Source organism: Macaca thibetana, chromosome 6 (genome assembly GCF_024542745.1).
Source record: "Macaca thibetana thibetana isolate TM-01 chromosome 6, ASM2454274v1, whole genome shotgun sequence".
NCBI classification, from domain to species: Eukaryota; Metazoa; Chordata; class Mammalia; order Primates; family Cercopithecidae; genus Macaca; species Macaca thibetana.
Window position 1 is genome coordinate 102,126,386 of NC_065583.1, and position 13,142 is coordinate 102,139,527.

The following is a 13,142-nucleotide window of genomic DNA, read 5'->3' on the forward strand; positions in this document are numbered from 1 at the left end:
TAGGAGTTTGTGACCAGCCTAGGCAACATAGGAGGACCCTGTCTCCACAAAAATATTTTTTAAATTGGTTGGGCATGGTGGTGTGCACCTATAGTCCCAGCTACTCAAGACTCTGAGTCAGGAAAATCAAGGGAGGGAGGAGGGGGAGGAAGAAAGAGGGAGGGAGGGAAGGAAGAGAAGGAAGAAAGGAAAGGAAGGAGGGAAGGGAGGGAAGGAAAGAGGAAGGAAGGAAATTAAGCTAATCTGCCCCATTGGTGGTATTTATAATTGTTATTTAATTTTATTGTAATCATTGTAGTATTTTAGGCTCTTTAACAAATATAGAGCATAACCTCCTGCCCAGTAGGATTTTATACTTTGTTTTCGCCTTTGTTTCCTTTTATTGATAGATAATATTTTACATATTTATGGGATACATGTGATAATTTTTACATGTGTAGTCTGTGTAATGATCACGTCAGGGTGTTCAAGGTATTCAGCTCCTTGAATACTTATCTGTGTGTTGGTAATATTTCAGTCCCTCTCTTATAACTACTTTGAAATATACAATATATTGTTGCTAACTATAGGAACTCTAGTCTGCTATCAAACATTAGAACTTATTTCTTCTATCTGACTGTAAATGTATACCCATTCACTGATCTTTTTTCATTTTCTCCTCCCACCATCACACCTTTCCCAGCTTATGGTAACCATCATTCTGTACTCTTATGTCCATGAGATCAAGTTCTTCAGGTCCCACTTATCAGTAAGAAGATTCAGTATTTGTCTTTCTGTACCTGGCTTATTTCACTTAACATGATGACCTCCAGTTCTATCCATGTTGCAGCGAATGAAATGATTTTACTCCTTTTTAAGGCTGAATAACATTCCATTGTATATATACCACATTATCTTTATCCATTTGTCTGCTAATGGACACTTAGGTTGATTCCATGTCTTTGGTATTGTGAATAGTGCTGTGATAAACATGCAAATGTGGGTATCCCTTTGATGTACTGATTTATTTTCCCTTGGACATATATCCAGTATTGGGATTACATGATTGTATGATAGTTTTTTTATTTTTAATTTTTTTTTAAAATCTCCAATAGTTTTTAGTAGTTGTACTGATTTACATTTCCACCATCATTGTGTAAGAGTGCCTTTTTCTCCGTATCCTCACCAGCATCTCTTCTTTTTTGTCTTTTTAATGATAGTTATTCTATCAATTCAATTCTGATGTTATCTAAAAGTGATAATAATGGCCAGTGTAATCACAGTAAGATGATAGCTTTTCTTTTTTCTTTTTCTTTTTTGTCTTTTTTTTTTTTTTTTTTTGAGACAGCTTGTCACTCTGTCACCCAGGCTGGAGCACAATGGCACGATCTCAGCTCACTGCAACCTCCACCTCCGAGATTCAAGCTATTATCCTGCCTCAGCTTCCTGAGTAGCTGGGATTACAGATGCCCGCCGCCATGCCTAGCTAATTTTTGTGTTTTTAGTAGAGATGGGGTTTACACCATGTTGGTCAGGCTGGTCTGGAACTTTTGGCCTTAGGTGATCCACCTGCCTCAGCCTCTGAAAGTGTTAGGATTATAGGCATGAGCCATCACCTGGCCATAAGAAGATATCTTATTTGGTTTTGATTTGTATTTCCTTGATGATCAGTGATATTGAGCATTTTTTAATATACCTGTTAGCCATAATATGTCTTCTTTTGAGAACTGTCTGTGTCCTTTGCCTACTTTTTAGTGGAGTTATTTGTGGTTTTTTGTTGAGTTGTTTGAGTTTCTTGTGTATTCTGGATATTAGTCCCTTGTCAGATGAATAGTTTGCAAATAGTTTCTCCCATTCAACAGGTTGTCTCTTTGTTGATTGTTTCCCTTGCTGTGCAGATGCTTTTTAGTTTAATATAATCCCATTTGTCTATTTTTTTTTTAGTTGTCTGTGTTTTTGAAGTCATAGACATAAAGTCTTTGCCTACACCAATGTCCAGAAGTTTTTTTTAAAATGTTTTCTTCTAGTAATTTTATAGATTTAGGTCTTACATTTAAATCTTTAATCCATCTTGAATTGATTTTTATATATGGTGAGAGATAGAGGTCTCACCCTATCTCTGAGGGAAAAGCTTTTCCTCCTTCATTATGATGTTAATTGTGGGTTTGTCACTTAGGCTTTTATTATTTTGAGACATGTTCCCTCTATACCTAGTTTTTTGAGCATTTTTATCATGAAGGGATGTTGGATTTTATCAAATGTTTTTTCTGCATCTATTGATAATCATATTTTTTTCCTTCATTCTGTTGATGTGATGTATCATTTATTAATTTCTCTGTTAAACTATCCTTGTTTCCTTGGTATAAATCCCATTTGATTATGGTATATCATCTTTTTGATACACTGTTGAATTCAGTTGGCTGGTATTTTGTTGAGGATTTTTACGTCTGTGTTTATCAGCGATATTGGCCTATAGTTTTCTTTTTTTGTTGTGTCTTTGTCTGCTTTTTGGCATCAGAGTAACGCTGGCCTCATAGAATAAGTTAGGAAAAATTCCCTCCTCTTCAATTTTTATGGAATAGTTTGAAGGGGATTGGTATTAGTTCTTTATTGTTTCGTAGAATTCGGCAGTGAAGCCCTCTGGTTTGTACTTTTCTTTGTTTGGAGACTTCTTACTACTAATTCAGTCTTGCTACTCGTTATTGGTCTGTTCAGGTTTTCTGTTTCTGATTCAAATCTTGGTAAGTTATAAGTTTCCAGGAATTCATCCATTTCCTCCAGATTTTCCAGTTTGTTCGTGTGTACCTCATACTAGTCTCTCGTAATCTTTTGTATTTCTGTAGTGTGAGTCGTAATGCTTCCCTTTCCATTTCTGATTTTGTTTATTTGGGTTTTTTTTTCTTCTTGGTCTAGCTAGCGATTTATCAATTTTGTTGATCTTTTCAAAGAACCAAATTTTTGTTTCATTGATCCTTTATTTTTTTGTTTTGTTTTTTGGTCTTTATTATTTCCTTTTGCTATTTTGGGGTTTGGTTTATTTTTGCTTTTCTAGTTTTTGGGGCACATTGTTAGATTGTTATTTGAAATCTACGTTTTTGATGTAGGCATTTATTGCTATAAACTTGCCTCTTAGTACTGCTTTTGCTTTTGCTGTGCCACATGGAGTTTGGTATATTTCTGTTTTCATTTGTTTCAAGATATTTTTTAATTTTCATCTTAATTTCCTCATTGACCCAATGGTTGCTCAGGAGCATGTTGTTTAATTTTCATATATTTGTATAGTTTCCGAAGTTTTTCTTGGTATTGATTTCTGGTTTTATTTCATTGTGGTCTGAGAAGATAATTAATATGATTTCAATTTTTAGAAATTTGTTGAGACTTGTTTTGTGGCTTAACATATGATCTGTCTTTGAGAATGTTCCATGTGGTAATGAGAAGAATTGTTGTGTAAGATGTTCTGTAGGCCAGGTGCAGTGGTTTACGCCTTTAATTCTAGCACTTTGGGAGGCCAAGGTGGACGGATCACAAGGTCAGGAGTTTGAGACCAACCTGGCCAACATGGTGAAACTCCGTCTCTACTAAAAATACAAAAATTAGCTGGGCATGGTGGTGGGTTCCTGTAGTCCCAGCTACTCGAGAGACTGAGGCAGGAGAATCGCTTGAACCCGGGAGGCAGAGGTTGCAGTGAGCCGAGATCACACCACTGCACTCTAGCCTGGGCAACAGAGCTAGACTCCGTCTCAAAAAAAAAAAAAGTCTGTTAAGTCTGTTTGTTAACTACAATCTGTCCAAGGCCCAGTTTAAATACAATGATTCTTTGTTGATTTTCTGTCTTGATCTGTCTAATGCTGAGACTGGGGTGTTGAAGTACTACACAAATTACTGTATTGGAATCTATCTGTCTTTCAATCTAGTAATATTTACTTCATGAATTTAGGTGTGCCAGAAACATATATATCCTCTTGCTGGATTGATCTCTCTATCACTATATAGTGACTTCATGTTTTCTACTGTTTTTGGCTTAGGGTATATTTTATCTGATATAGGTGTAACTGCTCCTGTGCACTTTTGGTTTCCATTTGCATGGAATATCTTTTTCCATATGTTTACTTTTGATCTGTAAGTCTTTTTACAAGTAAAGTATGTTTCTTGTAAGCAGCATATAGTCGGTCATAATTGTAATCCATTCAGCCAGTCTATCTTTTAAGTGGAAAATGTAATCCATTTTCATTCTAGGTTACTGTTGATATTTGAGGTTTTGTTCCTGTCACATCGCTAATTGCTTTCTGGTTGTTTTGTTGTTTGTTCCTTGTTTTTTCTCCTGTTGTTCCTTGTGATGATTTGGTGTAGTGATACCATTTGAATCCTTTCTCTTCCTTATTTGTGTGTTTGCTTTAACAATGTTTTATACTTTCATGTGTTTTCAGGATGGAAAATGTCATCCTTTCATTTCCAGACTTAGAACTCCCTTGAGCATTTCTTGTAGGGCTGATATACTGATGATGAATTCTTTCAGCCCTTGGTTTTCTGGGAAAGACTTTATTTCTTCCTCATTTACAAAGGATAATTTTGCTGGATGTAGTATGCTTGGCTAGCAGTTTTGTTTTTTGTTTTTTTCTTTCAACACTATGAATATATCACCCCATTCTTTCCTGGCCTGTGAGGTTTCTGCTGAGAAATGCCCTGTTGGTCTGAAGGGGGTCCTTTTTAGGTGACAAGATGCTTATCTCTTGCTATTTTTAGAATTTTGACTTTAGACATTTTGACTGTAATGTGCCGTGGACAAGACCTTCTTTCATTTTATCTGTTTGGGGATGTCAGAGCTTCCTGTATCTGGATGTCTAAATATCTTGGTAGATTTGGGGCATTTTCATCTGGTATTTCATTAACTAGATTTTTCTACTCTTTTGCTCTCTGTTTGCCTCCTAGAACCCTGATAATTTGCATATTTTATGGCCACTTTATGGTGTCCCGTATGTCACAAAGGCTTTGCTTATTCTTTTTTATTACTTTTTCTTTATTTTTGTCTATATTATTTCAAAAGACTTGTCTTTGAGTTCTGAAATTATTTTTTCTGTTTGATCTGGCCTATTGTTGAATCTTTTGAATGTATTTTTTATTTTATTCAATGAATTCTTCATTTCCAGAATTTCTGTTATAGTGTGTATCTCTTTAGTGAATGTCTCATTCATAGTCTGAATTATTTTTCAGATTTCTTTGTACTTTTTTTTTTTTGGAGGTGGAGTTTTGCTTTGTGGCCCAGTCTGGAGCGCAGTGGCACGATCTCGGCTTATTGCAACCTCCGCCTCCCAGGTTCATGTGATTCTCCTGCCTCAGTCTTCAGAGTAGCTGGGATTACAGGCGCATACCATCATGGCCAGCTAAATTTTTGTATTTTTAGGAGAGACAGGGTTTCACCATGTTGACCACACTGGTCTCAAACTTCTAACCTCAAGCAATCTGCCTGCCTGAGCCTCCCAAAGTTCTGGGATTACAGACGTGAGCCACTGCACCCAGCCTCTTTGTATGTTTCTTAGAATTTTCTTGTGTCTCACTAAGCTTCTTTAGAATCAATAATTTGAATTATTTTGGGGGGACTTAATGAATTTTGTTTTGATTGGGATGTGTTGCTGGAAAATTATTCTTTTCCTTGGAAGGTGTTTCTCATGTTTGATATATTCTTACATTCATATCTACATATCTGGTGTAACAGTCACTTCTGCCAGCTTTTAAAATTTGCTTTCATAGGAGAATATTCTTTCCTATAGATGTATCTATGGTATTGGATGCACAGGGCACTTTGGCTTTTATTCTGAGTGTGTTCAGTAGCATGGTCTCTGTATGATTTATTTGGCTGTAAATAGCATCAATAGTACCTGTGATTTTCTTAGTGGCTTAGGGTGCAGTTATTAGTGGAGACTGTGGTGAAATTTTGCTGGGGACTAGGACACCAAGTGGGCCAGTCTTTGGACCCTGATGGTGGCAGCAGTGGGCCAAGTGTGCCTGTCCTTAGGCTCCAGGGTGGTATATGCTTGCACCAGTGTTAGCAGTTCCAGGCAAGCTGATTTTGGGGTCTCCTGGTGTCTTGGAAGCCAGTAGTGGTAGCAGTGCAAGGGTGGGTGGGTTCTCTGACCCCTGGGCAACTGGTGTAGAATGGGCGATGGCAGTTGTGGGACAATCCTCTGTGTCTCGTGCAGTGCATGCTGGTGTTGGCAGTGGCTGCAAAGGGCTGGACAGGCCAGTCTCCAGGCCTGCAGGTGGCATGTGCAGGTAGGTGCCAGCTGTGGTGGTAGCAGCCGGGAAGGTAAGCCCAACCTCATTCCCCTGGGAGGAGTGTTCAGGTGCCAACATTGGTGGACTGGGCTGGGCAATCCCTTCACTTCCCCTACCCCCCGATTGTATGCTGTTACATGGAGGGGATCAAGGTCAGGCCAGTTAGGCTAGTTTTCAGGCCTCCTGATGGTATGTGCAGGTGCCAGCCATGGTAGGTAGGGGCAGGGCAATCCCCAGGAATGCTCACATTGTTGCCCTGCTGCTCAGGAGGACAGTGCCACCTTCATTGTTAGCAGCCTTGGCTGATGCGTGGGAAGTGTGCACGCCACTTGTCCCTCAGTCCTGACGGTGGTAGCCTGTGCTTTGATGGCACTTAGCCTCGGTGCAGTAGCCCGCAGTCACTTGCACCTAAGCACTGGGTGTAACAGCCCATGTTTCTGTTGAGCCTTAGCCACAGCACTGCTGGGCTCTAGGACACCACAGTTTATTGGAGGTGGGCTCTAAAATGGTGCCTTGCTGCAGCTTAGGTCTCAGGGGTTGTGTGGCACCCAGCGCTAGTGCTCTCCCGAGAACAGTGCTGTCACACAATCTCCCAGCAGTGTTAGTTTCCAGTGCCTGGAGAGCCAAGAGACTTTCCCATGGTTAGGATTGCAGGATTCATGGTGGAAATACGGACCACCGAGGTTCTCTTACCCTTTATGCATATTGGGGAATCTCAGCTCCCCACCAATCCTGGCCAAGCCTACTTCCTTCTCCTTCCTTGTTTTAGGTATTTCTTGTCAGTTTTTCTGTTGAATTCCAGTGCCCTCTCTTGGATAATCCATTTGTAGTATGATTAGTCACTATTTCGGTTCTTCTTAGTAGAGAAGGCAAGTACAAATTGCTTCTAGTCAGCCATCTTGAATCCTCTCCCACCTTTTAAGAAACTCAGAAGGGAGTCGATGATTCTGGTCTAATGTGCTTTATCAGGGCTGAACTATGCCTCTCTCTAGTTGCTCCTGGTGTGTGCCTTACATCAGTAAAGGAAAAGAGAGAAATAACAGAGCCAAAATGATAGTGAGCAGAAGAATGAGTTTGGATGGAGAATAAAAGGCAAGGCTGGGCATAGTGGTTCACGTCTGTAGTCCCAGCACTTTGGGAGGCCGAGGCAGGAGGATCACTTGAGCCCAGGAGTTTGAGACCAGCCTAGGCAACATAGTGAGACCCCGTCTCTACAAAAAAATAACAAATAGAAGGGCAAGAAGGGAAAGGTTGGTTGGAAAATATGAGCAAAAGGTGCTGAAGTTATTGCTGTTAGAATATATGTATATAAAATTCTCTCTCTCTGTGATAGATAGATAGATAGATAGATAGATAGATAGATAGATAGATAGATAAAAGGTAGACACCTGAGAAGTGCCACTCACTATGGCTTCTGTTACATCTTGGCCCCTGTGCTCTAAGTTGTCTATTCTTGCTCTAGGAACATATTCTCTTTGCCTAAAAATAGACTAGCACCATCAAGCAGTGTATTAGGTCCCTTTTGTTATCTAACTTGTAAAATTCCTGCAAACAAAGAGATGCTTAGAGTAGGAGATTCATTCTAGAGAGAATAACACAATTTTATTAGCTGAGGGAATTTTGTGTTTTGCTTGCTTCCATTGAAAATGTTTGGCTGTGTCATTGATTGGCAAGGAAACAAGGGAGCCTTTCATTTTTAGGAGGGCTTTAGAGGGCAAGCTGGGTGGTGCCTGGTGAAGTGGGTGTCTGCTAGTGAGTGACATTTGGTCTATTTTTATAGTTGGAAACATTCTACCCTTAAGCTTATTGTTTAAGCAGGCAAGAGAGCATGCTGTGCAGTCATGAGTGGAATTTTTATATTTGATCTCAGGATCTGTTTCCTTCCTCATAGTTAAAACCTCCATGTGTTTGGCTTCTGAATTTATAAATATTTTATTAGTTTCAGATTCTCTTCTCAATTTACTTATCTTGACCTTGCAGATTATCCAAAGTCAAGAGATTAGAAACATACCTGGCTAACATCTAACAGTCAATAGTTTGAGATTCAATTCCTTAAATTCTTCCTTTAAAAATCTTATAGCTGCTTGATTCCTTTCTTGTATTTTCCCAGGCTCTTGCAACTCATCTGTAGCATCCTTGCTTGAGCCTTGTCAAACCACTGACAAAGATAACTCAGAGTTATTACTTTTTAAATGTATTTGAGCCAATTTCCAATTTTTTTTTTTGGAGACAGAGTCTTACTTTGTTACCCCAGGCTGAAGTGCAGTGATGTAATTTCGGCTCACCACAACCTCCGCCTCCAGGTTCGAGCCATTCTCCTGCCTCAGCCTCCTGAGTAGCTGAGATTACAGGCATATGCCAGCACGCCTGGCTAATTTTTATATTTTTAGTAGAGACGAAGGGATTCGCCATGTTGGCCAAACTGGTCTCGACCTCCTGACCTCAGGTGATTCAGCCTCCCAGAGTTCTGGGATTACAGGCGTGAGCCCTGCCCTGATTATTTTTCTCAAAAGTTTAATTTTTACATTGTGAGAAAATTTTAATTTTTAATTTTTTTTTCATTCTTTATCCAACTTGGGAGAAAAATTTTTGAGAAAAAGTGTCCATAAGTTCAACACCAGAGCTATTTTTTATTTCCTATTTCTACATTAATTCCTAGTGTTTGTCCTCATGCCTACAAATTTTTACCACTTTCAGTGAGCTACTCTATATTCTGTTCTTTTCATTTAACATTTACCAGATTGTCTTTCAGTGATCTATTTTTTTTAATTTCCACTGTCCTTTAGACTTGATTGAATTCCTTTAGAAATTAACATTTAAATGATGTATTAACATTTTGAAACATCTTATTTTCTGAGACTATCATGTTGTGTAACTAACATCAAGATATTTTCACTGTCCCATGTACTTTATATGTCTTAATGTAATTTGTATCAGTCACTTAGTTTCTCTCAAACGTAAAAGTGAGCTTTCCAGAAAGGATATATAACTTTCAATTCATTGCTTATCTGAATTGCTTATTTAAAGTGTAATAGTTGGCTTTCTCCCATTTTTCTCAATCTGATTTTTTAACCAAAATGAAATCATTAGCTTGATTTATGTCATTTTTTTTTTAGACTCACTTTATTATATTTGTCACATTTAGAGACATTTTAAAGGCAATAATAGGCCGGGCGTGGTGGCTCACGCCTGTAATCCTAGAACTTTTGGAGGCCGAGGCAGGTGAATCACTGGAGGTCAAGAGTTCAAGACTGGCCTGGCTAACATGGTAAAACCCCGTCTCTACTAAAAATACAAAAATTAGCCAGGCGTGGTGGCACATGCCTGTAATCCCAGCTACTCTGGAGGCTGAGGCAGGAGAATGGCTTGAACCCAGGAGGTGGAGGTTGCAGTGAGCCAAGATTGCACCATTGCACTCCATCCTGGGGGACAGAGTGAGACTGCATCTCAAAAATCAACAACAACAAAAACAAAAGCAGTAATAACTTCTAAATAATTTTTAAGTGTACCAGAGTTTATTCTGTCAAAAAAAAATTGTTTAGTTTTTTTTTTTTGTTGTCATGAACATTTGATTTCCTTTTATCATTTTTTTTTCTTTGGCTTGTAATATATTGGAACTGTTAACTTATAATTCTCTATTATGTATGGTTATTATGTATCTTCACTACAGTTTCTAGCAGCTGAGTGATACTCTCTACATATACATTTATTTGATATTGAGGCAAAGTAAAGAATAATTTACATATTCAGAGGATCCTAAAATCACATTTTAGAGAGTTAATTTCTTGTCTAAATCTTTCTCTAGAGTTGCCAGTAAACAGAAAAAGTTAATTTCTCTCTCTCTCTCTGCCTGCTTTCACCTGTGTTTGCTAATAATTATGCGTTAGGAGAAATAGGTGGACAGCAATAAAAATAATATCTAAGTGATCCATAAATAGGTCTTCAAGTCCGTTTTGGTATTTGAAGTACCTAGAATGTTGCCTGGGACAAAGTAATGAGTCAGTAGATTTTTGTTGAGTAATTAGATTGATTGATAACCAAGCCGGTCATTAAAACTGTATTGCTCTCTGGGATGGCCAAGTCTAAAATCTCCTTAAATTGTTCTAAATTAAGATTCTGAAGCTCATCCTGACTGTCAAACTGCATTGATTACCACAATATTGGTAATAACAGAGAGTTGTATTGTTTTCTGAGTGATGGATTGACATATATACATGTTACACTTTTGTTTCTGAAGGAAGTAGAAATTCGGAACAAAGACCTGGAGGGACAACTGTCTGACTTAGAGCAACGTCTGGAGAAAAGTCAGAATGAACAAGAAGCTTTTCGCAATAACCTGAAGACACTCTTAGAAATTCTGGATGGAAAAATATTTGAACTAACAGAATTACGAGATAACTTGGCCAAGCTACTAGAATGCAGCTAAGGAAAGTGAAATTTCAGTGCCAATTAATTAAAAGATACACTGTCTCTCTTCATAGGACTGTTTAGGCTCTGCATCAAGATTGCACACACACACACACACAAAAAAAAAAAAAAAAAAAAAAAAATTTGAATATCACTCCTCCAGGAGGAGGATCTTTTGAAAATTGGAATTGTATATTTCACTGTAAATTTTAGAATCCAGCTTGTAGCTAGTTGGGGAAAAAAGAGATGAAAAACTTGAACTACAAATTACCTCCATGTATATTATTGGCCATAGTTAACTAGAAAGTTATAAATAGACACTTAATGCAATCTTTTTTCCTGATATTAGCCAATGGGAGAATTAACAATGTCTGGGTCACATCCCCTTTTTGTGTTCAACACAGTGAAGATTATCTGCTTTTTAAATTAATTTATTTACGATATCTAGAGCTGTGTTTTGTGCAAAAACTTAGTGATGAAAGCCTGTCTTTTGTTGTAATCTGAATAATTTCTCAGGATATTTTTGCACTGCTGAGAAGCAGTGCCATTACCAATTAATTCTTGCCAGGAGTGAGAGAGAGCTGTATCTTTAATTGAAATATACTATAACTGGGTGTATAGAGTTCTTCCCTTTTTTGTGCTGGAAGATATTTCACTCTGGTGACTACTCTGGTACACTCTGATGTTCTCTAATCTTGTCTGTTGTATAGTTTACTTTTCCATATTGATTCCATGTATTTATGAGAAGATACTGTCTCCCATTTTATTACACATTTTAAAGCCAACTAACGAAGGCAGCTGAGTCCCTCAGAAATTTTTCTTTTTAAATTTCTAATAAATTTGACACACAGTACTGAAATACAGCAGCCCGTCATTGACGGTCTGGTCTAGCAATGTTAAGTATATTTACAGAATATGCAGTTACATTTATTTATATATTTTGCAAGAAATCTTTTCTGAATGATCAATGCATTTCAATTTACGAATAATAATGGTTATTGGGGAACTGTTTATTATAGATAATTTTAAGGTGTATAGCTATTTTAAAGGGGATCCATTTACATCAAACAGCTGATCAGAGGACTCTATCTAAATTGTGATCGTGGCAGATAGAGATGGAGTTGTGTACTCTATCTGGCTCTACACATCAATCACATCTTGATTCAAACCTCACAAGGCAATATTCTGAACTGTTAACTAGGTATTTCAAAACAGGAATTAAATTCAATAGGCTCTTCTCAGTGAACAGGTTTTAATGTTGTTTTGATGTAATTTTAAAAGACTTTTAGCAAACATGCATTTCTTTATATATTTCTTTTATGAAGCTATTTTAAAAGTAAGCCAAGTGCTGTCTAGTCTGCTTATAAAGTAGGAATTGCATCAGAGTACATATATTCTTGCTGTACAATGCCTGTGATGTTGAGGAGGGTTCTTTTTTAAAGTGTATGCTTGAGTATCTGACTCTATGGAGTCTATAAATGCACTGACTTCTTGTTTGTACCCCAAAATGATCGAATTGTTAAGTACAAAATTAAGCTAATTAACCAATTTGTAACCATTTTTTCACTCATAAACGGCTACTCAATACTAGACAATTTTGTTTTTTATGTATGTGTATGTACGTAAATACATACATATTAATTTACATTAGAGTGAAAAATAAATGGTTTGTTTCTGAAGTTAGTTTCTAAAGTGAGTTTTCAGGTGTCTGGAAAATTTATAACAAACAATCATCATGTATTATATGTGCTGTAACATCATGTACGTTATCTCCATCTCTTTTAGGATATTTTCCTCTCCTATTTATTATAGGGAGAATAATTTAGATACACATGCTCAGAGCTGAGATATTTCTCTGATAAATCAGGTAACAAAATGTATTTGATTGATGGAATTTTGAAGTAAATGTGATTTTATCCATCAGTTTCTGAGTAACAAAGAGCACCAAGTTTTAATTTAAATAGGGGATTTAACACTGGGGATCAGGGAGTTTAGTTACGAAGAGTTAAAAAAATTAAAAACCAGTGTAAGCTGTTGAAATGGCAAGTGAATTATTTTAATGATGTAGTAAAATATTTTTAAATTTTGACATAGTGATCATTTAATGAAAAAACTCACCAAAATGTCTCCATTTGAATTGTATTGATAATGTGGGACATATGTGTAATTCAATATATACATATACCCATATGTATATACAGAAAATTATTTTTAATACTTTCCTACTGATATGAAATTTAAAATTGGAAATTTTGTGAGTGTTTTTCTTGTCCAATAGAGCCTAATTGTTTCCTTTTTTAATGATTTAACAATCTCTTGAGGGCTGCACCTTTAAATTCCCAGATTGTCAATAGACATGTACAGTATATGGGATAAGGTGGACACAAGTGCACATATATATAAAATCTTCTTAAGACTTTTAACTATTCATTTACAGTAGGAGAGTATGTAGAAATCATCATCCACAAGTCATAATTAGGTTG

At 37.1% G+C, this 13,142-nt stretch overlaps 1 protein-coding gene across 3 annotated transcripts in view; it reads left to right on the plus strand.

Annotated features, from left to right (window-relative positions):
• Positions 1–12,338, plus strand: part of HOMER1 (homer scaffold protein 1) — a 138,768-nt gene extending 126,430 nt beyond the window's left edge. For all 3 annotated transcript variants that reach the window (XM_050795701.1, XM_050795699.1, XM_050795700.1), the window contains exon 9: positions 10,490–12,338. In XM_050795701.1, the coding sequence (XP_050651658.1) occupies positions 10,490–10,678 (189 nt within the window). In that variant the 3' untranslated portion in view covers positions 10,679–12,338. The remainder of the gene's footprint in view (positions 1–10,489) is intronic.
• The last annotated feature ends 804 nt before the right edge of the window (positions 12,339–13,142 follow it).